Source organism: Trachypithecus francoisi, unplaced genomic scaffold (genome assembly GCF_009764315.1).
Source record: "Trachypithecus francoisi isolate TF-2019V2 unplaced genomic scaffold, Tfra_2.0 Contig01621, whole genome shotgun sequence".
Taxonomy (NCBI): domain Eukaryota; kingdom Metazoa; phylum Chordata; class Mammalia; order Primates; family Cercopithecidae; genus Trachypithecus; species Trachypithecus francoisi.
The window spans coordinates 218,573-245,264 of record NW_022681446.1 but is presented as its reverse complement, the minus strand read 5'-3'; the positions used below and the strand labels follow the sequence as shown (position 1 = coordinate 245,264).

The 26,692-nt window shown below is 60.4% G+C and overlaps 1 protein-coding gene across 1 annotated transcript in view; it reads left to right on the top strand.

Moving 5' to 3' along the window:
• MEGF6 (multiple EGF like domains 6) overlaps nt 1-26,692 on the top strand; it is a 119,044-nt gene that overhangs the window by 10,374 nt on the left and 81,978 nt on the right. The window contains 2 exon segments of the mRNA XM_033195807.1: nt 2,984-3,093; nt 17,940-18,044. Of these exon segments, the coding sequence (XP_033051698.1) occupies nt 2,984-3,093; nt 17,940-18,044 (215 nt within the window).

The following is a 26,692-nucleotide window of genomic DNA, read 5'->3' as shown; positions in this document are numbered from 1 at the left end:
ACTCCCTGAGCCGTGGCCTCCACTGTGAGCTGGTAGCTCCAGAAGGCAGAGAAGTGGGCACCCAGGGGCGGCCTCATTTCCACAACGACCCCCGCCCTGCGGGCACCAGCTCCCCAGCATTGGAGCCCACGTGAGCTGGTGCTGGCTGCAGGGGAAGGAAGGGTCCTTCCCTTTCGGGGGGATGGAGGGGGTGGTCAGTGGCCCGGGGAAGCAGCACATAGCCCCGCACCATTGCAGCCCGGGAGAGGGAATAAATATTTACCATGCACAGGCCCAAACACTCTCAGCTCTGCCAAATATTGTTCACTGTGGTGGTCGGTTTCTGTCCGGGCAAGTGGTTTCATGTCCTGCCAAGACGGGGTTTGGGAGGCGCTCCCAGAGCGTCTCTGCAGTGCGCGTGCATGAGCCCACGCTTCCGGGAAGCGGCCGCCCGCCGGCCCCTGGCCCTGCTTGTTTGTTGGGTCAGGGTTCCCAGGGCCCACCTCCGGCCTCCCATGCAGCAGCCCCGGCACGCTGGGGGTGTTTTGTTACCCAGAGACGGCAGCCTGGCTGCTCCGGCCACTCCCAGAGGCTCAAGGGCCCTTGATCCCAGGCTGTTGGCTGGGCCCCTGGTCACCGCCCCTGCAGACAGCGGCAGAGATGGGGGAGGGTGGCTGGCTGTGGGGTCTGCAGGCTGCAGGGCAGGCCCGGGGCGGGTGCATCTTCGACTCCTTCGTTTTCTCTTCCTGTGTCTGTCTGCCTCGCCTCTGTCCCTCTCTGCCTTTGTCTCCATCCTCCCGCTGCGTACATCCACGTGAGCAGTTGTCCTTGCAAACACAAAGGCCTCAGAGCCCTGGGACCCGTGGGCATGTGCCACGCAGAGAGCTGTGTGAGAGTCTCCTGCCACTGCTGCAATCAGCCCTGATGAACCAGGTGGCTTCAAAGCAGCAGGACTTTATTCTCTCCCAGCTCCAGAGGCCGGAAGTCTGAGATCAAGGTGCGGGCAGGCTGGACCCCTGCAGGGGCTCTGAGGGGGCGTCTGTCACAGCCCCCAGCTTCTGCTGCCAGCTGTCTGGGAGTGCCTTGGCTTGTGGCCGCCACTTCGGTCTCTGCCTTCCTCTTCACACAGCCATCCCCTGTGCCTGCGTCCAAATTTCCCTCTTCTTATAAGGACGCCAGTCACTGGATTGGGGCCTCCCATCCCCTGTGAATGACCTCATGTTAACTAGATTGCAGGTGAAGCAAAGACCTTATTTCCAAGAAGGAAGGTCACATCTGGGTGGGCCTGAATTTGTGTGGACATTAGTCACTGCAGAACAAGCAGCGGGAGACAGGGCGTCCGGGTGGGCAGGTGGCACAGGTGGCCGTCTGTCTTGCTGGTTCTTGCTAGAGTGAGGGTGGAGGCTGCTTGTGTGGTGGAGGGGTGAGGACCCAGGTGTCAGGGTGGCTCCCCGGGGAAGGACGGCAGGATTGGTGGGGAGGTCCTGGGGTTGATGTGGCCCATGCTCTGAGGAAGCAGGAAAGGAGCTTCCTTGAGAGGCAGCGAACCTTCCAGAAGGCAGAGGAGTAGGCACTCGTGTGGCAGAGGCCTCGTTTCTCTGATGACCCCAGCCCTGCATGAATGAGCTCTCTGGTGGCAGTGGAGCCTGTGCGAGCTGGTGGTGGCTGCAGGGCAATGAGGGGTCAGTCGTCACAGGGGCTGCGGGGTCTGCAGGCCCACCAGTCCTCTCCAAGGGTTGTTCACTTTAGGGGGCATGGAGTGGGTGGTTGGTGACCTGTGGGGGGTAGCTTGAGTTGGAAGAGTCCCAGGCAAGGAGGAATTGAGACTTAGGAGCCCCAGGCCGGGGGTGTGATGGTGGGAGGCTTGCTGGGGCTGTGTGGGCTGGGGTGCCCCCACCTCCCACCCTCCCTCTGCTCAGGGCAAGTCCCAGAGTGGGAGAGGCAGGTCCCTTGCCAAATGCTCTGCCAAGACTTCCCATGCAGGGGGCTGGTGATGCCTGCAGGAGCAGGGTGGAGACAGGGGCTGGGCAGGGCATGGCGCAGGGTGTCCCGAGGTGACCGGGCTTTGCGGGCTGCACGGTGTTGGTGGCCTGGGGCAGCCTCTGGACTTGGGGAGAGGGACGGCGTGTCCTCTGGGTAGCTGTGGTCTGTCTGGCTGTGGGCACCTTCTCACACTGGCCGGGTTGGGCTGCCCATTCCCAGGAGGACACTGGCATCTCCCAGGAAGCCCTACCATTTTCTGCTCAGCCTCAGTGACAGCCCCAGCCCGTCCCATCCGAGCAGGAGCCAGCCTGTGGACCAAGGCTGCCCTGGCCACACTGCCCCGGGGAAGCCCTCCCTGCCTGCCCGCTATGGCACCTCCTCTCTGACCTGGGCCCACACAGGTCCTCCTGCTGTTCCCCATAACCACTTCCTCCAGGTCCCCTCTGTCTCCCCAGCTCAGCTTTGTCCTCCTAGGTGTAGGGTCAGTGGCCACGGCACCTGTGTGTGGGGCTCCTACTGGGGCCATCTGCTTCACTGGTGGACTGAGAATATGGAGTCTGAACTGGCACCTCCCCTGTCTGGCACAGCCCACCCAGCCCCGGGCACCACAGGCCCACTTGGCTCACCCCAGAAGCCATTCTGACTCCAGGGCTAGGCGATCTCTAGGCACTGAGAGCCAGGTGAGCGGTGAGATGCGCATCCCAATGCCAGCCTGGAGCCAGGACCACCGTGGGGAGGGAAGGGGCCGGGCAGAGGCAGTGGGGTAGTGTGTTCCCGGGTTGCATGCAGCACAAGGCCACTGTCGCTGGCTCCAGCACAGCCCCTGCTGCCTCCATACTGCCACCTCATTCAGAGGAACCTGGCTGGGCATTGGCATCAGCCACCCCACTCGAGAACCTTGGTTCCACAGCCTGTGCAGCTGGGAACTCGGCTGACGCAGAGTCAGTCGCCCCAGGGGTGAGTGAGAGCCAAATACAGCTGGTCCTGAGATGGTAAGCACTTCCCTTCTTTTTCTTTCTAGAACTGTCTACTACATGGGCTACAGGCAGGTGTATACCACGGAGACCCGGACCGTGCTCAGGTGCTGCCGAGGGTGGACGCAGCAGCCCGGCGAGCAGGGCTGCCTCTCGGGTGAGTGCCGCCTGCGCCTCCCTGCCCTCCCCTCCACCTCCACCCCAGATGACTCAGCAGAGTCATGAATCGGCGCCTGGCCTGGTGGGGGTCGCCCTTCCGCGGCAACACGAGCGACGCAGGGGCCACTCGCTCAGCAACGCCGCTTGCCAAAGGCTGCAAAAGCGACCTCAGCCGAGGTTGGCAGAGCTGTGGAAAGAGAGCTGGGGCCGGGTGGGGTCAGTCCACTTTGCTGGCTCTGCCAGAGGATGGGAGCCTGCCATTGGCAGGGTGTCTGAGGGTGTCCTGGGGCCACGCATTGGTGTCTGTGGGTTCATGTACCCCTGAGCCTAGTTCGGGGTTCACCTGCCATACCACGCTCACTCCCAGCTCCCTGAGTCCCTCTCCCTGCCCCGTTTCCCTATACCATGTTCTCCTAAGGCCAATCTGGGCCGGGTGGCAGGCCTCAGCCTCAGTGGGTGCAAGGGAGCTGCTCCTTCCTCTCTCTGTATGTAACCAGCACAATTCGAGAGGCCGGTGCTGCATACAACCTGACCCAGGCAGGTGCTGGTGTGCTGGGGCTCAGAGATGCGGGCCCAGGACTGGAATTGGGTGGTCTGAGCTGAGCGGGCGGCTCTCAAGCCTCTGCTTTGTGAAAGGACTGGGGCTCACAGCTACACAGGTGTTTGGGAAGAGTTTCAGGTGTGGGAACAGGAGTCCCACAGGTGCAGCTGCCTGGGCAAAGGGGTCAGTGTCCCCCGCTGGGAGGGGTCGGCACAGAGGTCATGGGACCCTGTCCCATAAAGCTGGTCTCTGCTAAAACATTGAGGTGGCATCCTGCCAGTGAGGGACAGGCTGTGCCATGGAGTGTGGCTGAGAGTCACGCACTCCCCACATTTTTATTTTTGTTTTTTACTTTTTATGTTTATTTATTTATTTATTTATTTTTTGAGACAGAGTCTCGCTCTGTCGCCCAGGCTGGAGTGCAGTGGCCGGATCTCAGCTCACTGCAAGCTCCGCCTCCCAGGTTTATGCCATTCTCCTGCCTCAGCTTCCCGAGTAGCTGGGACTACAGGCGCCCGCCACCTCGCCCGGCTAGTTTTTTGTATTTTTTTAGTAGAGATGGGGTTTCACCGTGTTAGCCAGGATGGTCTCGATCTCCTGACCTCGTGATCCGCCCGTCTCGGCCTCCCAAAGTGCTGGGATTACAGGCTTGAGCCACTGCACCCAGCCTTATGTTTATTTTTTAGAGGCAGCGTCTCACTCTGTCAACCAGGCTGGAGTGCAGTGGCACCATCACAGCTCACTGTAGCCTCAAAATCCTGAGATCAAGCGATCCTCCCACCTTAGCCTCCCGAGTAGCTGAGACTGCAGGTGTGCACCACCACGCTGAATAATTATTGTATTTTTTGTAGAAACAGGGTCTCACCATGTCGCCCAGGCTGGTCTTGAGCTCCTAGGCTCAAGCAATCTTTCCACCTGGGCCTTCCAAAGTGCTGGGATTACAGGTGTGAGCCACCACGTCCGGCCAACACTCCCCACATCAAGGGTTAACGGGCAGTGGGCTCCCCCGGACTCCAGTGACAGGAGCAGAACCCAGCTGTAGGGGTCTTTATGGCAGGTAGTTGCCTGGAGCCGCAGGGGCTCTTCTCACACAGGAAGCATGCAGACTGCAAACCGGGGCTGAAGTTGCCCGTCCTGGCTCGAGCTCCGGCAGGAAAAGGGGAAGAGAAGGGGTGATGGCCATGTTTTTCCATTAGAGGAAGTGGATAATTTTCTCCAGGAAGGGAGGAGAGTAACAAGGAAGAAGGAGGCGACGGGGCCTCTGCTGGCAGCAGGGAGGGTGTTGCTGGCCAGGCGCCCCTCGGAGGGGGTCCCAGCCTCCACTGTCACTGATGGCGCCTGAGCTGTGCCCTGTTTCTCTGCTCCTGTCGTCTGGGAGGAACAAAGGGGTCTTTTCAGTGGGGAGGGGGCAAACATCAAAGCCAAGGTTCCCCTGAGTTTCCACTCTGAGGCAGGGATTCTGGGGCCTGCCCAAGGGGATTCTAATAATGGGGTGAAACAATGGGCAGCTTGGAGCAGGGTGGGGGCGGGGAGGGGAAGTGGGGCTGCCAGCTCAAGTCCCCAGGTTTATCGGGGGGAGAGCAGGCTTTTTGCTCCCAGGGGGACTTGAAGGCCCAGCTGCATGGATGGCTGGGGCAGGGCTGGGGGTGCCACTGGGCCTGGGGTCCTAGGTGGGGCAGGGGCGGAGAGCCCGGGCAGGGAAGGCAACTGCAGGTAGAGGTGTGCACGGCCGTGTTCCCCCGATGCCGTCCCCTCTGAGCCCCGAGCTGGGCTCTGGCTATCCTTGTGTACACCTTGTATTCACCTCCATCAGCAGTGATCATCTCAGAGTCAGGCTTGAGGGCAGGGGCCAGGCCAGTCCCCTGAGGCTGCTTCAGCCTCTACCTGCTGTGGGGACCTCAGGTCTCGATGGTCCCAGCAGGGCCTAGTGAGTGTGCCCGTCTCCATCACCATCCTGGCCCGAGGTGAGCTTTGGGCCTGTCCTGCCAGCTCTGTCTGCCCTAGGCCGCCATCCGCATATGGGACCCTGGGGCCTTAGGAGAACATGGTGGCTCTGCCCTGGCCGGGCTCTGCTGGCCAGAGTGGGGTGGAGGGCGTCTTGGCTGAGACCCTCACCAGGGCAGCCTGGGCTGGGCTGCGTGAGGAGTTGGGCTGAGGCCGGGGGCGGGGGGCAGGGGAGGGTGGGGGTCCTGGTTGTCACGTCGGCAGAGTCCCCACACGGATCCTGGACTTGAGCTTTTCTTATTGTTTTTAAAAATTCGTTTTTAGCGCAGGATTTGCTTGTTTGTGTGTTCTACTTTTATTTGCTTGTTTTCATGGCCCCGGGAAGCCCTGTAATCTGCTTCTCCGGCCACTCTGTTCACCCCCACGGCTGGGTTCCAGCAAGTGAGGGAGGCGGTGGGTGGGTGGGAGTCAGCGTTCACACGGGCTATGCCTGAGCCCCAAGGGTTGGAGGGGTGCTTCCTGGTGTGTCTTGTGCTAGCCACGGAGTCATTCGTTTATTTGGTCACTCAATTGTTTGCTGGGTTTTGGCTCAGCTGCTGCTGAGTACTGGGGGTTGGAGGACCCTGGCAGCGGGTGCTCACCCACGTGGAGCCCATGGCTGGGAGGCTGACTGTGAGCAGATGCTTCTCATGTGGCCAGGGTGTGACGAGGCCTGCAGAAGTGAGGATGGGCAGATGAGGGCCAGCGGGGTTCTGGGGGGTGGTGCTGGGGACTGCAGGAGTGTCTGGGGGGCAGACACTGGAACGTCAGAGAGGGAGCAGTGAGTCAGGGTCAGTGGGCGGCCTGGCCAAGGCTTTTGGACCTCCCCCGCCACGAGGCCTCCAGTCCAGGCAGGGAAGCCTGCAGGCCCTTCCTCAAGCTGCCCCTCTCAGGGGAATGGGCTGCACCCTGGGACCCGCAGGCCTGGGGGCCCCGTGCCAGCCTCTCTCTGGACCGGCTGCTCTCCCAGGGCCACTGTGTGAGGTTGTTGGGCCAGCCTGGGCTGGGGGCTTCTCTGCATCCCACAGGAGCGCCCTGGCAGGGCAGAATGGGTGGCCTTGGGGACCCTGGCCTGGCCTAAGCCAGCGTGGGGAGCAAGTGTTTGTTGATGGGCCGGATGCTGATGCCCGTCCGGGCAGCCAAGAGTGGAAAACATGGCTCGGTCCTGGGCTCAGTTCCCCCAGGTACCTGCTGAGCTCTGAGACCTGGTAGCCGCTCCCACCAGCCCCCTTGCCGGAGGCCCCATCAGGCCTCGAGCTCCAGGACGTGGGTGTGACAACGTCCACCTGAAAACCTGGGATTAAATGAGTCACTTCATGTGGAGCCTTTGCTTGGTACCTGTATACAGTAAGCGCTCAAGCAATGCCAGCTCTTGTTCTTAGAGGAGGAGGCCTGGGTGAAGCCTGCTTGGCCTGTGGTGACTCCTGTTAGCAGCAGTGACCGTGGCTGTGGCACACATGGTGATCGGGCACCTCGGTCACGGCATCTCTTGGCCAAGGGCTTGGGTGCAGGGGCTTGTGGGCAGGGCTCTCTGGTGACGGAGCCCAGGGCCTTACCTGCTGCTTGGTGGTTCTGGGACGTCTCTTCCCGCCTCCCCATGCTCAGCTGAGGCTCTGCCTTCCTGCCCCGGGTGAGCCCAGCGTTTCCGACACCACGTTCCAGCTCTGTTGTGCGCTTCCCATCTCTGCTGGCTCATGCAAGGAGGGCAGGGCGCAGCTGCTGGCGGGGTCAGGGGCTTGTGTTGGGTGGGAGTCTCAGGGTCCCTGCAGGTGCCAAAGCCCCTCAGCCCCTGGGAGGCTCTCCCTCTGTGGGGTCAGCTGAGAGTCACGCGTGGCTGCTCACGGTCTCCCTAGCCAGTGTGCCTGCGGGCATTGGGGCCGTACCCAACCAGGGTCCTCCCTGCTCCCCAGCCCAGGGCACCGCTGTCCTTGAGAGTCCTTGAGAGCCGGAGGATGGCAGTGGGGTGCACGCCCCCATGCAGAACAGACGCTCACTCTTTAGAGGGCCCTGTGGGTCAGGGCTTGGCTCTGCCTCTGCCTTCCCTTTTCTCACCCTTTGCCCCCTCCTCCTTTCTCTGTCGCCCTCCAGCCCCTGCTGGCAGGGGAAGGACAGGGGAGGCCCCTGAGCCAATGATGTCCCCATAACCCTAGTCACTGGAGATTTCCTTGCTTCCGTGTGACCTGGACACCCGGCCACGGAGAACAATGTCAGGACCTGGGAGCCCTGCCGTGTTTGTGTAGGAGCGAGCAGTAGGCTGACGCCCGTGAGAGACTGGCCGGAAGCTGCTAATCATGTTATGATTTCCCTGAGAGCCACTTACTTAGTGCCGGGTGGGGCGGCGGGGCCTCATGACCGGGCCTTCCCAAGCCCATGAGGCCCTGCAGAGCCTGTGGCCGGGTGCAGTGGGGTTCGGAACTACTTCTCTTGCTGGGGCGTGTCCTTCCTGCTCAGGGATTCTCTGAATTCCGCTTTTATCATGATCCAGTGCCAGATTTTTCCCAGACCCTGACAATGTTTCAGCCGGAGTCCCCCTGGTCCTGGCAGCACCAGTTACCTTGGGCACCCCTCCTCCAAGCCGGGCTCCCAGGTGGGCAGAGTGGCAGATGAGTGCCAGCCTGGAGCAGCTGACTCGCCGGTCCTTCCACATGTGCACCCTGAGATGGAACTGTGGAGGAATGAGGCCCAGGAAGACCCTGCCTGCAGTCCCCCCATCCCCCGCAACTCTTCATATGGGCTGTGCTGGCCTGGCCTGGGGGAAGGGGAGGTCCCTGGATGGAGAGGCAGGGCCTCAGCGTGGAGGTAGGAGCTGCACCAGCTCTGTGGGCTGTGACAGGCACTGGGACGGGATCCCGTGTTCCAGTAAGTGCTTCCTAAACCAGAGTTCAGCAGATTTCTTTTTTTGCAGCAATTCTCAGAGCCTTTAATATGTGAATGTGCTCTGTGGATTCCTGAGACAGACTATACAGGCTTTTCTACACTAATTGCACCTTGAATCTAGAGGCTGTCTTAGAAAGGAAAAATAAAGAAGCCACAAAATCACAGAGATGAAGCAGTACCCTAAAGTCTGTGTTGAACAGGGCTGATGCAGGCGATCTGCTTGACACACGGTCATGGAGGCCTGGCAGCGGCTGGCGCGGTGCTCAGGACCCAGAGGGTAGCAGTGAACAGAAACCTGCGCCTGCCCTGACCTCCTGGGGCTCCTGTCCTTGCAGGGGACACGCAGGAAAGGATGAAGGTGCCATGAGAAATGCTATGGAGAAAAGTGAGGCAGGAGGAAGGGGCAGAGGGTAGGGTGAACTACAGTTCACTCCATAGTCAGAGCTGAGTGGTGTTGGCTTGGATAGGGGTCCAGGAAGTCTCCTCTGTCCAGGTGGTGGTGGTCTGCTGATGTGAGGGGTGGGCCTTGCACATGCCTGGGAAGAGATCCCAGAATAGGGAATAGAACGTGCGGGGTCCTGAGGCAGGATCTTGTGTCTGGAGCAAATGGGACGGGCGTGAGGTGGGGGGGCGCAGATATGAGCTCCTGGGGCTGCCGCGGCAAGGGACCACAAGCCAAGTGCTGAAGCCAGCGTGAATGTACTCTCTCAGTTCCGGAGGAGAGAAGCCTCAGATCAAGGTGTCAGCAACGCTGTGCCCACTCCTGAGGCTCTGGGGGAGGGTCCTTCCTATCTCTTCCAGCCGCTGCGGTGTTTCGTGGTTGTAGACGCCTCATTCCCCGCTCTGCCTCCGTCTCTACGTGGTCGTCTCCCCTCTGTGTGTCTCTGGGGCCTTTTCTGTAGGCCCTAGGGCCCACCCTAATCCAGCAGGGCCTCATCTCAGTCGTGGTCTTCACATCTGCAAAGATCCCATTTCCAAGCAGGGTCACATTTGGAGGTCACAGGAGGGCAGGAATATTTGGGGGACAGGATTCCCCCCACCACAGGGGGATAGGCCTGGGGCCCTCATGAGGGCAGGGGCAAGATCTGTGCAAAGGACAGGCTGGACCTGCTGTGCAGGAGCAGAGGTGGCAGTGAGGGCTGCTTCATGGTGGCCCTAATGAGAGGTGACAGGGCTGAGTTCGGGGGATCAGGAGGGGTGGAGAGAAGGGGTGGGATTCTGGATTTGCAGATGGAGCAAGAACTGAGTCTAGAGAGCTTGAACCTGGCTCTGCCTCTGCGAAGGCTGGGGCTGCAGGACCTTGGAGCCCCTCTCTGTGCCCAGCCTGCCTGGCCCTCGACTCTGGGGCAGACCCTCAGGTACCCACGACCCAGGGAGGGTGCCTTAGTGCGACTACCCAGAGCTTCTCTCCAGGCTGTCCCACCCCCTCCTGGCCACTTCTGTCCCCTCCTGTCCACTCCTGTCCACTCCTGTCTCCTCCTGTCCACTCCTGTCTCCTCCTGTCCACTCCTGACCCCTTCTGGCCACTCCTATCCCCTCCTGTCTCCTCCTGGCCACTCCTATCCTCTCCTGTCTCCTCCTGGCCCCTCCTGGCCCCTCCTGTCCACTCCTGTCTCCTCCTGGCCCCTCCTGTCCTCTTCTGTCCACTCCTGTCCCCTCCTGTCTCCTGGCCACTCCTGTCCCCTCCTGGTCACTCGTGTCCCCTCCTGGCCCCTTGCTACCTGGGGGATGCTGGGCTGTCCAGGGAGGACAAACATATTCTCAGGAAATCTGTGGCCTGTGCAGGCTTTGACTCTGTAGGGAGGTGTTGTGATGGTTTGTCGCATGAGCAATGCAGGCTCAGAGATGACCAGGTCCATGCACAATCGTGTCTTTCCACAATGTCAGACTTTATTAATGCTGTTTCTATCACAGAGGCCGTGAGCTCCATGGAGTTCCCGAGGAGGCGGTTCTCCTTCGTGCTTCCAGTTTACTCTACAGTCAGAGCCACACGCACACAGGCTCCCGCCACTCCACACGCCCGTCAACATTGCAAACTATATATCGTAGTGTACTTAATATATAAATGCTATAGATTAAACATTTCACAACAAACAAAGTCACATTGAACACTGGGAGAAAAAGAGATAGGAGAAAGGGTTAACAGGAGAAAAGACAAAAAAAGACAGAACAAAGACAAAAAGCATCTCCTGGTCTGACCCTGGTGGCCTCCGTGGGCCTCGCAAGGGACTCTGATATGGCAGAGACTTTGGGGCAGATGCTGACTTCTTTCCACGAGGACAGCCCTTTTCAGCAGCTGAAGGCCTGCTCGTGTTATGACCACGGAGTCCTCAGTGAGGCCTGAGAGTGGAGTGTGCTTGTTTGTGTTACATGCAGTCTTTAGTTTTTAAATTTGTTTATTAAGCAAATGGCATCTTGTCCTTGTTGGCAAAGTGCCCTGTGAAATGTGAAATAGAGTCTGACTCTTAAGATGGAGTTATTTATGTCAAGGGTGCTATCTACGGCTTGTGTTGTTGCAGAAACCCGGGACGGAGTTGGTGCCCTTCCGCCTTGTGCACAGGTGGGGTTGGCAGAATCGATGGGGGTCCAGGCCAATGGATACTGCCCTGGATCTGGGCTCTGGTGCACCTGCGAGCTTGGCACCTACAGTCGGGGGTGCCCAGGGTGAGGCCTGGGCTTGGGGCCCCGTGTCCAGCTGTTGGACCATCAGGCTGGCGGACCCTGCAGTCTATCTCCCCTCGTTGGTTGTCCGGGCCCCACAGCCACTGCCCACCTGGTTGGCTGGGCCTGCTGGGAAGGGGCTGCAGGGCCCTCTGTGGACCCCGGGCCGCCCTCCGCTTTCCTGCCTCTGCTGTTTTCTTTTCCTTTTGCATTCTGGCCGCATGCCAGCCCTCAGTCCCAGCGTGGGAATTGGCAGAGCTGATGCCCCAGGCTCTGGGCTCCCTTTTCCTCCATGCAGACACAGCACAGGCTTCACAAATGGCCTGGCAGGACCTGCTGTCCCACTGTGACCCCCCCCCCCACACCCCAGGTCTCTCCTCCTGTGGAGTTGCATCCAGACTCACGGACCCCTGTGCTGGGCACACGTTTGCATCTGGACCCGCCGCCCACCAGATGAAATCACTTATGTACCTCCTTGCACAGATTGACATGCGCACACACACACACGCATGTGAACACACATCTGTGAGCACCTAGTCACGGTCATGCCCAGACATGCTCACTCGAGCGTGCATAAGGCCACACGCCACATACATGCTTATGTGGAGACATATGCTCACACACCGTGCTCAGTCATATGCACAGGACATGTGTCCTCACACACACAGGATATGTGTCACACCCACACACAGGACATGTGTCCTCACACACACAGGACATGTGTCACTCACATCCACACACAGGACATGTGTCCTCACACACACACAGGACATATGTCACTCACACCCACACACAGGACATGTGTCACACCCACACACAGGACATGTGTTCTCACACACAGGACGTGTCACTCACACCCACACACAGGACATGTGTCCTCACACACACACAGGATGTGTCACACCCACACACAGGACATGTGTTCTCACACACACACAGGACGTGTCACTCACACCCACACACAGGACATGTGTCCTCACACACAGGACGTGTCACTCACACCCACACACAGGACATGTGTCACTCACACCCACACACAGGACATGTGTCCTCACTCACACACAGGACATGTGTCACACCCACACACAGGACATGTGTCCTCACACACACACAGGACATGTGTCCTCATACACACAGGACATATGCCCTCACACACAGGACGTGTGTCACTCACACCCACACACAGGACATGTGTCCTCACACACACACAGGACATGTGTCACTCACACCCACACACAGGACATGTGTCACTCACATCCACACACAGGACATGTGTCCTCACACACACACAGGACATGTGTCACACCCACACACAGGACATGTGTCCTCACACACACACAGGACGTGTGTCACACCCACACACAGGACATGTGTCCTCATACCCACACACAGGACATGTGTCCTCACACACACACAGGACATGTGTCCTCATACCCACACACAGGACATGTGTCCTCACACACACACAGGACATGTGTCACACCCACACACAGGACATGCATCACTCACACCTACAGACAGGACATGTGTCCTCACACACACACAGGACGTGTCACACACACACAGGACATGTGTCCTCACACTCATGTACAGGACATATGTCCACAGCCACACACAGGACATGTGTCACTCACACCCACACACAGGACATGCATCACTCACCCCTACAGACAGGACATGTGTCCTCACACCCACACACAGGACATGTGTCACTCACACCCACACACAGGACATGTGTCCTCACACACACACAGGACGTGTCACACCCACACACAGGACATGTGTCACTCACACCCACACACAGGACATGTGTCCTCACTCACACACAGGACATGTGTCACACCCACACACAGGACATGTGTCCTCATACACAGAGGACATATGCCCTCACACACAGGACATGTGTCCTCACACCCACACACAGGACATGTGTCACTCACATCCACACACAGGACATGTGTCCTCACACACACACAGGACATGTGTCACTCACACCCACACACAGGACATGTGTCCTCACATACAGGACATGTGTCACACCCACACACAGGACATGTATCCTCACACACACACAGGACATGTGTCACACCCACACACAGGACATGTGTCCTCATACCCACACACAGGACATGCATCACTCACCCCGACAGACAGGACATGTGTCCTCACACCCACACACAGGACATGTGTCACACCCACACACAGGACATGCATCACTCACCCCTACAGACAGGACATGTGTCACTCACATCCACACACAGGACATGTGTCACTCACACCCACACACAGGACACGTGTCATTCACACCCACACACAGGACATGTGTCACACCCACATAGAGGATGTGTGTCACTCACACCTGCACACGCTCCCATTCATGGCTGCAGCTCCATCCTCACACCTAGCCCAGAACTTCCTTCTCTTTCCCTCTTCAGCATAAGAGCTGACCTGTAGGGTGGTGGGTGGGGAGCCCCGTGACGCCTTAGAGTCCCCAGGCATCTCTGGGCTGGGAGCCCCATCCAGGGGGTGTGCAGGTGCTGAGGGCAGCAGCCTTACCGCCCTCCCATGCCTCCCCGGTGCTCAGGGGCAGAGACCTACCCTGAATTCTGTGGTTACCATCTCAGATGCAGGCCTGGAGACTGCTCGGTGTCCTCAACAGAAGGGGCAGGAGTCCCTGATCCTCAGCTCCATCCCCGTTCCCTGGAGGACTCTGCTGGTGCGTGGTGAGGGGACGTGGGCCTGCCCTCTGGTGCAGGGGGAGCACAGGCCATGAGGCACAGAGGTGGTGCCAGTCACCAGAGTCTGGAGTGATCCTTAATGGCAGCCAAAGTTCCTCCTTCTGGAAGGTTCTAGGTGCACTGCCCCTACTCCAGCGATCATCTTTGGAGAGCTGGGGTGGTGGGCGAGGAAGGATAGGAAGGCTTGATCCGCCTGGTGGTCACCCCAACTTCCCATAAGATGGCTGGGTTATTCAAGGGACAGGAAGAAAAGTTGCCAAGGGCTCTGGCCAAGCGGCAGCTCCAGAGAAGTGGCTCAAGGTCTTCACCTGCAGGAACTGAGCCCCTGGAGGGGAATCCAGTCCCCTTTTCACAGTTAACCTGATTCCAGAAATGAGCTCCAGCCACTGCAAGAGGTGTTTGCTTGTGGTTCTGTTCAATGTGAGAAAGTGGGGGTTGTTAAAGAGGCTACAGACATGGACATGCCACCATGCACTCCCCAAACCTGCCATCCTGTGCCGGTGGCACCCCGGATGCCTCTAAGGGCCCTCCCAACCTTTGGTCTAGGAATTTGAGGTAGACCTGCCCAATTTCACCCCAAAGCAGACGCCTGGGAAGCTGGACAGCCGGCAAATGGCCACGGTCCTCACTGCCAGTTCCCATTCTTTGAATGGGGGAGAGGTGTGGCCCTTGACGGCTTTGGAGGCCGGGCTGCTGCAGGTGGCTGTGCACCGTCAGGTGGCTGTGCATTGTCAACACATGCTGCAGTGGGGAGGGGATGTGGACGGCATGGGGACGTCTACCAGGAGCACCTGCTCGGTTTGGAGCGCTGCTTTGTGCATCTTTGTTTTAGGGCCTCCTGGTGTTTTTCCACCCCTTGGGAGGGAGCAATGCCTTGTGCAGCCCTCCTCCTCCATCCCCTTGTGCCCTCCCTTTCCCCAAGGAGCATCCACAGGTCCCTCTTACACCCAGCCGGCCTGGCCATGCGGTGGTTTGTTCATTCATTCACTCCTTCATCAACAAGCTTGCCAGCGCACCTGTGTGTCGGAGCTGGGTGGGTGACGGTGATCAAGATGGAGTTCGGGGCTGCTCTCAGGGAGCCCGGGACCTGGCCTGGGAAGTGAGTTGTCACCGCAACTGCATGCCTGATCATGGTTGAGAGGCACTAAAGGGGGCAAGAGTGGGGCGCTGTGGGCCCTGATTTGGAGACGGGGCTGAGGGAGCCTCCCTGCGGAAGTGACATTTGGGGAAAAGAAGAGTTGTCCATGCAGAGAGCAGCTTGTTCATGGGAGAACCCCAAGCAGGGAGAGCTGAGTCTGGGGGGAGGCCAGGAGTTGGACGGGGGTCGGATAGGGAGGATCTGGGGACTGTGGGTTTTGTGCCGAGTCAGTGGAAAGCAAGTGAAGGGTTTTGCAACCGGGGAACCAAGATCTGAGTTGTCTTCCAAGAAGCCACTACGGCAGTGGGGTAGAGAATGGAAACTGAGTGAGCAGGAGAAGCTGGGGCCAGCTAAGAGGTGTCTGTGGTGGGCAGGAGATGACAGTGGCCTTGGTGTCGTGGTGGAGACGAGGTGGAGAGACGTGGGTGTGTTCAAGGTACCCTGAGGGTGGACTCAACTGAGCTGGCTTTGAACGGGATGCGGGTGAATGAGCTAGTGTGTACGGTGCTATCTCCCAGACCCCTGGTCTGAGCCGCTAGGTGAGCTGCTAGAAGGATTTGCTGTGTGCTCATCCGAGTGACTGGCCCAGGGTCCAGGGAGCATCTTGTGGCCATGCCCTTCCAGCCTGGGACAGACGTTAATCATTGGTCTCTGTGTCCTCTTTCTAGCCCAGGATGGAGACCAATGATGAATGTCTGTCCTGGACACTGAAGAGAAGGCAGTGGCTGCCCCGGGCCTGGTGTCCTGCTGGGTGCACATGCGGTGGGGTCCGTGTGCGCCCCTTTCGCCGGCAGAAAGTCAGCTCTGCCTGCCTTGAGAGGCGGTGTCCTCAGCCGGGGCAGCGGGCGCTCTGGATCTGGCTGAGAGTTTCAGAAGCACCTTTTCCCCTTTGTTTCAGATGTAGGCAGATGCTTCCTGGGAGAGCAGGGAGGGAGGGAAGGATGTGGAGTTTAGAGGAGGGACACAGGGTGGTGGGCATGGGCTCCAGGAGAGGGGCCCTGAGAACAGGAGGGTGGGGCCCAGCCTGTGGGAAACAGGGTGGGAGGGGGGAGGCAGTGAGTGGCTGCTTTTCCCCGGGCTCAGAGATCTGGGCAGGTCCTGCCTTCCATCCTTCAGGAGAGCCCGGGGAGGGCAGCGTCCTGGGGTAGACTCCCGGCTGGCACCTGCTCCCCACCCAAGGGTGACTGGTCTTGGCTGTTTGGGGCTGGAGGCCTTCAGGACAAGGAAAACCGAAACCTTCGTGGTGGGAACTAAACACAGCTGGTTTGCTCTTGCAGCTGCACGTGTCAGCAGGCTTCAGGCCTCCACACTTGGGACACGGATGTTTCCTGTTGCTGGGCCCCAGGCTGGTCCTCTGTCCCTGGGGAGTTTCCTGGGCTGCTTCCAGGGTCATGGCAACTTCCATCCGGCTTCCCTGCAGCCCCCGGCCCCCACCCTGTCGAGTTCGGACACATCCTCTGGCTGCATGTGTTTGGCTGGAGGGAAGAGGCTGGTGGGGCCTGGATGTGGTCAGATGCGTGTGAGGGCCCAGGCGGGGAGGGGATGCCCCCATGCCCGGGGCAGCGGCGGTGGCCGTGATTGCAGGAGGTGTGGGAGGAAGAAGCTTTCACAGGGACCTGTGTTTCTCTGTGCCAGCCCAGACCCAGGCCCGGTCCTCCTGATCCCAAGTCCAGATTTGGGTGCTGGCCTTGGGCACATTTGTAAATGGAACGGCCACACAGGCCCTGAAGCCCGAGCCAGTCATGGCCCACTCTGTGGTCCAGGCCAGATAATGAAGTCTCTAAGCCTTGGTTTCCCCACCAGGCATAGCCCCTGCTCCGGGGCTGCTTAGATGATGAGTGGCTGACTGTCCTCTTTCAGCTGACCTGGCCTGTGCCTGGGAATCCTGGGAGCCCTGGCCCAGCCACCGCAGGTCCCACCTGGCTAGAGCTTCCCTCCCGACTCCTGCCAGGGGTGCCATGAGTGACACACAAACTCACTGAGCCCACAGGTCGCACAGGCTCTGGGTGGGGCAGGGGGTCCCAGGTCACTGCCCTGACCATGCAGTCACCCAGTGAGCACCCCTCAGGGGTGAGCGCAGCCCACCCACCTTGGCCCTGCCCTCCCGAGTAGTAACGTGCAGGGTAGGGGTTGCCCGGTGAAGGAACATGGCACTGGAGTCCCCGGGGGGCACCTGGTCCAGCCTGGAGGGCACCTGCTGTGGAGGGGGCAGCGAGGCAGTGTGGGGCTGCCAGTAACGGGGCTGCCTGCCAAGCCACATGGCACCCCCCTCTCTCTAGAGCCCCCGCCTGGCCTCTCAGGTCCAGCTGTGGCCTCCTCCACCCTCACACCCTGGCCTTGCTTTCCCCAGGGAGCCCCAGGGCAGCTGCTGTCAACACTTGTCTCCCACCTGCCAGGACCTTACCTCATCCCCTCCCTGGGGTCCAACTGGCCTGGGCCGGGGCCACCCCTCCCTGGGAATGGGGCCAACCTAGTAGGTTCTACCATCAGGGCCTTGAGGGGGTCCTCAGCCAGCCCTTGTAGCTGTGCAGTGCTGACCACTGGGCAGCCCACCCCGCCCCACTGCACCCCCACCTTCCCTCCTCCCACCCCTCCCCAGCCCCCACTCCCTGCGCACCTTCCCCAGGAAATGCCCTTGGCTCCTCCCCATCTAGGTGAAGTGAGTTAGGGCTTTACTGCACTCTAGAGGGTTCCGCCTAACCCCAACTGCATGCAGCCGTGGCTGGGGGTTGGGGGACACTGCAGCCACCATTGCTGGCTGGGCAATGTGTGACCCAGGACAGAGAGAACAGGGCTGGGGACCTGGCAGGCTGGGTGGGCTGCCTGCCAGAGAGACCCTGAGGCCTCACCTCCCCCTGCCTCGCCCCTCCTTGTCCCTCTCACTGATTTTCTCCTTCCCTCCGCAGCTGAATGCAGTTCCGGCTTCTGTTTTCATGGCGGCCGTTGTGCGCCAGGCTCAGCCCAGCCGTGCCACTGTCCCTCCGGCTTCCAGGGACCCCGCTGTCAGTATGGTGAGTGCAGCCCCTGGGGGCCCTGGTCATGGCCAGCCTGTGGGCGAGGGGCAGAGATGTGTTGGCCACTGGCTGTCCCCAGCACAGCTGTGTAGGGCAGACCTTGAGTGAACGGGCGTTCTTCTGAGGACGTTCTGCAATCCCTCCACCGGTTCTCTGCAGCCCCTCTGAGGGTGCTGAGGGGAGGGGTGACCCCGAGAGAGCCCCTCAGTGGACAGTGCTGAAGCATATCATCTTGGCGCCTACCGCGCCAGCCCTGCTGTTTATAAAAGGGGATGCTGGTCCCCTAAAAAGGCAGAGGGTGGCCAGGTCCCAGGGTCTCCAGCTGTGCTGCCACCTTGCCGAACTGTGGTTGTCCTCAGTGTTAAAAGATGGGGGACACGCCGGGGTCCTAGCTGAGGCGACTGGTTGAGTAACCGCAGCACAGCCTAGACAAGATTCCCTCACAGGCCCCAAAGACCAGGTTGAAGCAGAGCGGGCAGTGGGGAGATGCTTGCAGGGAGTGGGGATGGGCTGAAAGCAAGCCACTGGGGTGACAGGATTTCTGTGAGGAAAAGTGCGTGCCAATGCGGGGAAAAGCGGCAAAGCCTCGTCCTGATTCCTTTGGGTCATGGGAAGCGGGAGTCTTCCCTTCCTCTGTGGCTTCCTGCTCTGTCCCGGGTTTCTTCATCCTAGCCTCACGCAGCCTGAGCCACAGCCGTCCCAATGGTATGAAACACTCCTGGTGGCCCTGGGGCTTTGGGACTGCTTGTGTGGTGGCCACTGGGGCTCCATGCCAGGCAGATGCCAGGGCAGAGTGAGAGATATGCTCCGGCGCCCAGGCAGACAGCAGGGGGAGACTCGAGGAAATCAGAGGAATCAGGAAGTCCCCACGTTTGTGAAGGGCACCCCTGCCCACTCTACGTTCCGCTGGGGGCCGGGCTAAGGAGGGGTTCTCGAGAGGTGCTGGGTCACCCCAGAGTTCTGAGCTGGGTGCCAGCAGCCTGGGGCATTGGTCATTGTTGGAAAGGTGGACGGTTGGCGCTGGAGGGTTTATTGAATGTCCTCTGTTAGCTGGGACGGCCCCTGCCAAGTCACCGCGAGTGCCTGCTGCTTCCTGGATGCTCGGCGGCTGGGAGGCCTGCTGCCCCGGCCGTGGACTGAGATCCGGCTGTCTCGTGTGGACGAAAGGGCCCCCCCGGGTCCCCTGCCCTGTCACTGCCCTGCGACATCCAGGCTGCAGGCCTTGGCCAGGCCTCTCTGTGGTCAGGGGTGACCCGTCCCAGCTCCGAGGGCAGATGGGGGTCCACGCAGGATGGAGTGGGCTCTGACTGTCACGTTTGGCCTCTTGGGAACTGTAATTATGGCCACAGGTAGGAGTTGAGAAACGCCCCGAGGGCCTTTCCGTCTCGTCTGTTTAATCTTTTGGCAGTGTGCGCCGCTTCATTTCGGTTTCACACGGAAATACCAGGGCTGACTGGGCTGACGGGGAGGTTTCCGGGACAGGGCTGTGGCTCACTGGTCAGCCAAGCAGAGCCTCTGGTGGTCTCTGTTCCTAGGGGAGGGCAAGGAGGAGGTGGCCTTGGGGGGTGGCCTTTCCTGGCTGTGTCCTCTGGGAGGGGATGGAGGACACCTGACCTGCCCCCTCAGGGCTGGCCTCCTGTCCACCGTCAGTCCCCTCCTCCCACCTCATCTTTGTCAGGAGCCTGCTCGGAGCCCCCTGCTCCATGAGACCCTGACACGCGGCCCCCGGGGCACCAGCAGGCACAGGGTTTGTAGGAGGCTCACTGGGGGCTGCACACCCTGTGGGGGAACTCGGTGTCTCGTGGGGGCAGGGTGGACTCAGGTGCCCTGTGCCCCACCACCAGCCTCTTGGCTCTGACTTCTGTGTCACGGACTCTCACGGCGCCTGGGCTCCAGGCTCAGCCTTTAGAGCGGCAGCCCCCTGCCCCGGTCACCGTGGGAATGTACCGCAGAGCGGGGAGGCTGGAGGCCGGGAGCTCCCAGCAGCCCCCTGCCCCGGCCACCGTGGGAATGCACCGCAGAGCGGGGAGGCTGGAGGCCGGGAGCTCCCAGCAGCCCCCTGCCCCGTCACCGTGGGAATGCACCGCAGAGCGGGGAGGCTGGAGGCCGGAGCTCCCAGCAGCCCCCTGCCCCGGTCACCGTGGGAATGCACCGCAGAGCGGGGAGGCTGGAGGCCGGGAGCTCCCAGCAGCCCCCTGCCCCGGCCACCGTGGGAATGCACCGCAGAGCGGGGAGGCTGGAGGCCGGGAGCTCCCAGCAGCCCCCTGCCCCGGCCACCGTGGGAATGCACCGCAGAGCGGGGAGGCTGGAGGCCGGGAGCTCCCTCCTGACTCCGAGCCACTCTCTTCCTGTGTCACCTCATCAACTCCACGCTTCATTTGCTTCCTGAAAGAGGAAACCAAGGTTGGGGAGACCCGGCAGCTGCTGGTGCTCAGCTCACAAGTGGCCTAGCTGGGGCTGAAGCCAGGTCTGTCTGAGGGAGTGCCATGTACTCCCTTCTGGCCATGCTGCCACCTGGTGCAGGGACAAGCCTTGGTCCTGGGGGAGCCGCCGAGATTTGCTTTGGAGAAGTGGGGAGCAGGGTCCCCGGCAGGGCAGGAGCGTCCCTACCTGTGGCTGGCTTGTGGCCCTTGGGTAGTGAGCCTCCTGGGAGAGTGGCCAGTTAGGGCAGACGTGGCCTGCACGGGGCAGCTGACAAGCTGGAGGGTGGCTGCCCGGCCTCCTCCCTGGTCACTCTCTCTCAGAAGAAGGGGAGGGTGTGGAGGCTGGGTGTGCAAAGCCAAGGGTACAGGGCTGAATTATGCGGGTCGAACTGTGTAGAGTGAAGTGTGCGGGGCTGAATTATGCAGGCCTGGGCATTCAGGATGGAGTGTGTAGAGCTGGGTGTGCAGGGCCAGGCCTGCAGGATTGCATTGTACAGGGCCAGATGTGCAGGGGTGGAGTGTGCAGGGCTGGGCACGCAGGGTGGAGTGTGCAGGGCTGAGTGTGCAGGCCGGGTTTGCAGGGCCAGGTGTGCAGGACCAGGCGTAAGGGGGTGCTGCCTGCAGGTGTGGCCCCTGCGCTTAGCGCTCCCACCTGGACCTCTCACCCTCACCTTCCTGTCCCTCCTCCACTCTGGGTCTGGACACTGCAGACCTGAGCACAAACACAGTTGAAAATATTTAACTAACCCCCCAATTATAATTGATTCCAGTTTTGAAAATAAAAGCCATATTTTCTGGTTCCCCCAAATTATTTCATTTGAACAACAGAGTCAGGGAGGGAGACATGAACGCTCTGGGCAGCTATGGAGGGCAGTGGTGGGAAGGAGCCCTCCCCGCTCCCCACAGCCCCAGCTCTCCCTCTTTGGCCCAGACGGGGTCAAGTCTCAGGTGTGCAGCAGGCGGGTGCTTTGCAGCAGTTTCCCTGAGGCCCTGAGAGCCCTTCCACAGAAGCAGTGGGAGCTGTGGGAGCACAAAACGGGCCTGTCTGCCCCGAAGGTGGAGGGCCTGGCGTGGGGCAGGGCCTGCAGTGAAGTCTTCCCCGGCCCAGTGCAGGCCTCGGTGCAGTCAGAGTCAGGGCCAGCTGCTCATTTTGTCCAGGGCTGGCTTTGGTATTCCCCAGGCCTGTGCCTGTGTGACTGCTCCACCTCTTGGACCCCGGTCCCCCTTCTGTTCAGCAGGGAGGAGATATGGCAATGTTTTGTGCAGGTTACGTGAGTCCACGTAGGTGAGGCCCAGAGTGGGCCTGGCAGAAGGGTCGGGAAGTGGGGGTCATGGCAGGGACAACCATTGTGATGGCTCAGGTGCAGACTTTGTCCCCAGCTGGTATGGTTTGGCTGTGTCCCCACCCAAATCTCACCTTGTATCTCCCATAATTCCCACGTATCATGGGAGGAACCCCATGGGAGGTGGTTGAATCATGCGGGCAGGTCTTTCCCGTGCTGTTTTTGTGAGAGTGAGTAAGTCTCATGAGATCCGATGGTTTTATAAGGGGTAGTTTCCCCGCACAAGCTCTCTCCCTCGGCCTGCTGCCATCCATGCAAAACGTGACTTGCTCCTCCTTGCCTTCTGCCACGATTGTGAGGCCTCCCCAGCCACGTGGAACCGTGCGTCCATTAAACCTCTTTCTTTTGTAAACTGCGCAGTCTTGGATGTGTCTTGACCAGCGGTTGGAAAACGGACTCATACCCCGGCTCTTGGGTTAACTAGACACGGAACACCCAGCTGCCATGTGGTGTCTCCGGAGTGGTCCAGGGTTCGGAAGACCCCCCAGGACTGCCAGTATCCTTGCCCTGTGGGTCTGCAAAGGAGGGAGGGAGACTCTAAAGACCCCCTCCCCTGTCCCTGGGACGGCTTTGGGGTCCCATCGGAGCATCAGTTTCATCAGACCAACCAGGAACAGTCTTCACAGCCAAAAACCTGGCCTCGTCCTGCCTTTGCAGCCGGGTCCCACCAGTGTGTGCTGCTCTGGCAAGCGTGGGTGGACGCCCCCACCCCTTCCCCAACACCCACTGGTGACCTGGGCTTGGCACAGAATCTGTGATGAAAAGACTGGCAAGAAAAAGTTACTGAGGACAAACGACCTCCTAATGGATGTCTTTTGTACCACACAAGGTGACAGAAATCTCTGCAAATCTACTCATCGCTTGATCTGGTCTCAGCTGACTTCGTGGGACAAGGGCAGGCTCTGAGAAGTGAGGCCTGGGTCACCTCTAGGTCCTTTCTTGGTTCAAGAACCTTTGGCTCAGGCCAGGCATGGTGGCTCACACCTGTAATCCCAGTACTTTGGGAGGCCGAGGCAGGCGTATCACTTGAGTCCAGGAGTTCAAGACCAGCCTGAGCAACATGGTGAAACCCAAAAGACACAAAAAATACAAAAATTAGCCAGGCGTGGTAGTGGCGCCTCTAATCCCAGCTACTCAGGAGGCTGAGGCAGGAGGATTGATTGAACCTGGGAGGTGGAGATCGCAGTGAGCCAAGATTGCGCCCGATTGCACCACTGGACTCCAGCCTAGGCAACAGAGCGGGACCCTGTCTTGATCAATCAATGCATCCATCAATCAATGCCTTTGGCTCTGATTCCCTTCTGGGCCTCAGTTTCCCCCGTCAAAGGGGCAGGTCAGACAGGTCTCTGGCACCACCACACTGGAGTGTTGCCACCCTCACTCCTGGGTCCAGGTGAGTGGTCAGGGCTCCAGCGATGCCCAGCAGAGGTTTGGCTGCCTCAGGGACTTCTTGGAGGAGGTGGGCCTGTGGGCTGGGGAAGGGTTGGGAGGTGCAATTTGTTCTGGACAAGTTTCCAGACGGGAGAGAGACAGGAGCTGAGGAGCATAGTGGAGGAGAAAGTCATTTTGGCCCTGAGGTACAGGGTAGGGAACGAGGGACGCATCAGCCAAGCTTCTAGAGGGTCCTCGGCCTCTCTCGGTGAGATGGAGCCAGGCGTTGCTGGGGGCTGGCTGGCAGGTGCTCCCAGGTACCTGCTGTGTGCCTGCCAAGCCGGGAGAGACGTCAGTGGTCCTGCCTGGAGCCTCAGCACCCAGGCCCACTCTGAGTCCTGCACCTTTGAAGGAACCTCAGTTTCCCCGCCTTGGGCAGGAGGCCCTCAGTGGGGGTCTCTCGGGTGTGGGCTGGAGGTGGCTCTGGCAGCTGTTGGGGCCCTGAGGCTATGCCAGGAAGCAGAGCCCTGGAGAAGCTGGGGTGGCCAGGGCTGGGTGCTGGGTGGGGTCCTGAGCCTGTTTAGCCCTTGGCGTTGGCTCAGGGCGACTTTCTAAACTGGGATCATTGATTAATGGAGAGGAAGTGGCCCTCCCCGCGGCCCTTCAATGCTGCCCACTGTCTGAGGGTGGGAGTCTGACCCCTCGCCCGAGCTCCAGACACCACCCAGGGCTGCTCTTGGCGACCAGCCATGGCCAGGCCTGGGAGCTGCCGCTGCTGGCCTCGGACTCTGCGCCCCAGGGAGTGGTGGGAGGAGGGGAAGGGGCTCCTGGAAGGGTGGGCTCTGGGGCAGGGATGTTCCTTTCACGGCCTCTCTCCATGTTGTGCACGGCCTAGCTGGAGCTGGAGCTGGGACTGGGGCTGGGGCAGTCTCTGGTCATGCTTCCTGCCATGGGACCCTGTCCAGAGGCCGCAGCCTGCAGCAGCCCCAGCCTGAGCTGAATCCGGGGAGGCATCTCGTCTTTGTCCTGTGGACGTGGCCTTGGGTTAACTTGACCCTGATCCTGGGCTGTGGTTCCAGGCTCCCTGCACTCTTTCCCATGCTTACCTTGAGGTACAGCCAAGCAGGTTTCCATCTGGGCCTGGAGCTGGCTTAGGCAGGAGGCCACCCTGGGGGAGGCTTTTTGTGTCTGGTGTGAGAAATGATCCTAGCATGCCCTGGGAGGACTAGGGGTTACCTGGCGGGGGGATCCAGCACACCCGGAGGACCCAGCAAACCTGGGGGAACCCAGCATACCAGGGAGGACCCAGCACACCTGAGGGAACCCAGCCCACCAGGGAGGACCCAGCACACCCAAGGAGAACTCAGCATGCTTGGATGAACGCAGCACACCCAGGAAGGACCCAGCACACACAGGAAGGACCCAGTCCACACAGGAAGACCCAGCATACCAGGGAGGACCCAGCACACCCAAGGAGAACTCAGCATACTTGGGAGAACACAGCACACCCAGGAAGGACCCAGCACACCCAGCAGGATCCAGCAAACCTGGGAGGACTCAGCACACCCAGGAAGGACCAGCACACCCAGGAAGGACCAGCATACCAGGAAACGACCCAGCATAGGCAGGAAGGACCCAGCACACTTTGGGGGAGGATCCAGCACCCTTGGGGGAGACCCAGCGTGTCTGGGGAGACCCCCTCACCCAGGAACCTTGCTCCCTGGCCTTTGGGGCAGGGAGGACCCAGCATCCTTGGAGAGAACCCAGCCTGTCTGGGGGGACCTCCTCAGCCAGGAACCTTGCTCTCTGGTCTTAGGGGCAGGCTGGCCTTGGTCTCAGTGTTTTCCTGCTCTCTGTGCTCGGGAGTGGGAGTCCTCTGAGAGCAAGACCAGGCTTCTGGCTTCCATGGTGGGGTCGTGTCCTTTGAGCACCGGACGCCGGACCGCTGGGCCGGGAGATGCCTCACTGATGCCCGCCCTGCCTGCCCTGCCTGTGGCTGCCCTGGGTTCCAGGCTTGGAGGAGCACTCTGGTTTCTGGGCCATCAGCAAACCCAGCCGCCGGCCATGGCGGTTCTTTCTCTGTGGGATGGCCCAGGGCCGCCCCTGGTCCCCCAGACCCTCTCTCTGTGTCCTGCTCCCCAGGCTGATGGATGCCTGTGCCCACAGTTAATGGGGTCCCTGGAGGCCCCCAAGGAGTATGGAGGTGTCGACCATGAAGACAAGCCGGTGCTGAGCCGGCCCAGAGTGGGAGGCAGGGCTGTGGTGTGTGTGTCCCCGTGTGTCACAGCCTCCCTGGGGCCCTGTCCCTGGGGATTGGTGGAGGGCGGAGACTGGGTGGCCCTGGGGATGGCTGGAGGGAGGGCTGAGCCTCTGCCATGTGAATGGGGAGGATGACTAGCCTCCTGGGCAGGCTCGGTGCCTGGTACCAGGCTGGGCGGTGGAGGGGGCAGGACAAGCTACTGCCAGGCCCGTTGTGGGCTTCACACCCTGCAGGCAGTGAGGGCCTGGCGCAGGGGCAGCCTCCTGTCCTCTCATGCCCAGGCCCGCATGGTCTTTCTTGGAGGTGAGGTTGGTGGTGCAGTGGTCGTCCGCTGGGCAGGACTGGAGCACGTGTGCTCTGGTGGGTAGACAGAGCACCTGGCACCTGGGCCGGAAGATGCCTCCTTGACTCTCGCCCTGTCTGGCCGCTCTCAGGTCCCAGGCTTTAAGGAGCTCTGCCTAGTTTCTGGGTAATCAGAAAACCCCATGACCAGCGGCCCGCCTGGATATCCTTTCCCTGTGGCCTCCTGCTTTTCCACACCCCTTTAACTGCACTGAGCCCCTGGAAATCCCCTGAGTCTCGCTTCCCTGTGAGAGCCAGTGCCTGCCAGGCTGCCCCTTCTGCCTGCATGGGGTTCAGCCGGTGGGGCAGGTGCCTGACTTTGGCTTCTCTGGCCTCAGTCCCTGTGTGACAGTTGGCTGGGACAGGTGTGGCCCCTCCAGGACCATCTTGCTATGCTCAGGCCGGGTCACCTCCTGGACAGGACAGCCGGGGAGACTGAGACCGCCTGCAGAATCCAGCCTGTCTTTCAAAGGGCTGACTCTGGGCGGGGGATTCCTGTTTGCCCAGTGAACTGTTTAATTACCAGGTTTGCTCTTCCCACCCCCTGCCACCCACAAAAGGGCCTCTGTCTTTATCCTGGGATAACGCTATCGTCCCTGGCCTTGGCTCTGTGCACAATGGGACTGTGTGGTCTCTCCCAGGCTGGTTTCACAGACAGGGTGGTCTTTTAATGTCATAATTACAGCAGGAGACATTAAGAGGCAGACCCTCCTAGGCACTGCAGGGCGGGGGGCTCTGTGGGCTCCCCCCACTGCCCCTGTGCTGCCTGGTGAGTGGGCACCTCAAGTCTCCCTGCCCATAGCACGGACGGCTGTCCAGACAGCTGCTGAGCCCAGTGGCAGGCCGCTCTGACACCGTTCAGAGGATGATCAGGCCTCTTGGCTCCCTGTGCCTGCCTCAGACTAG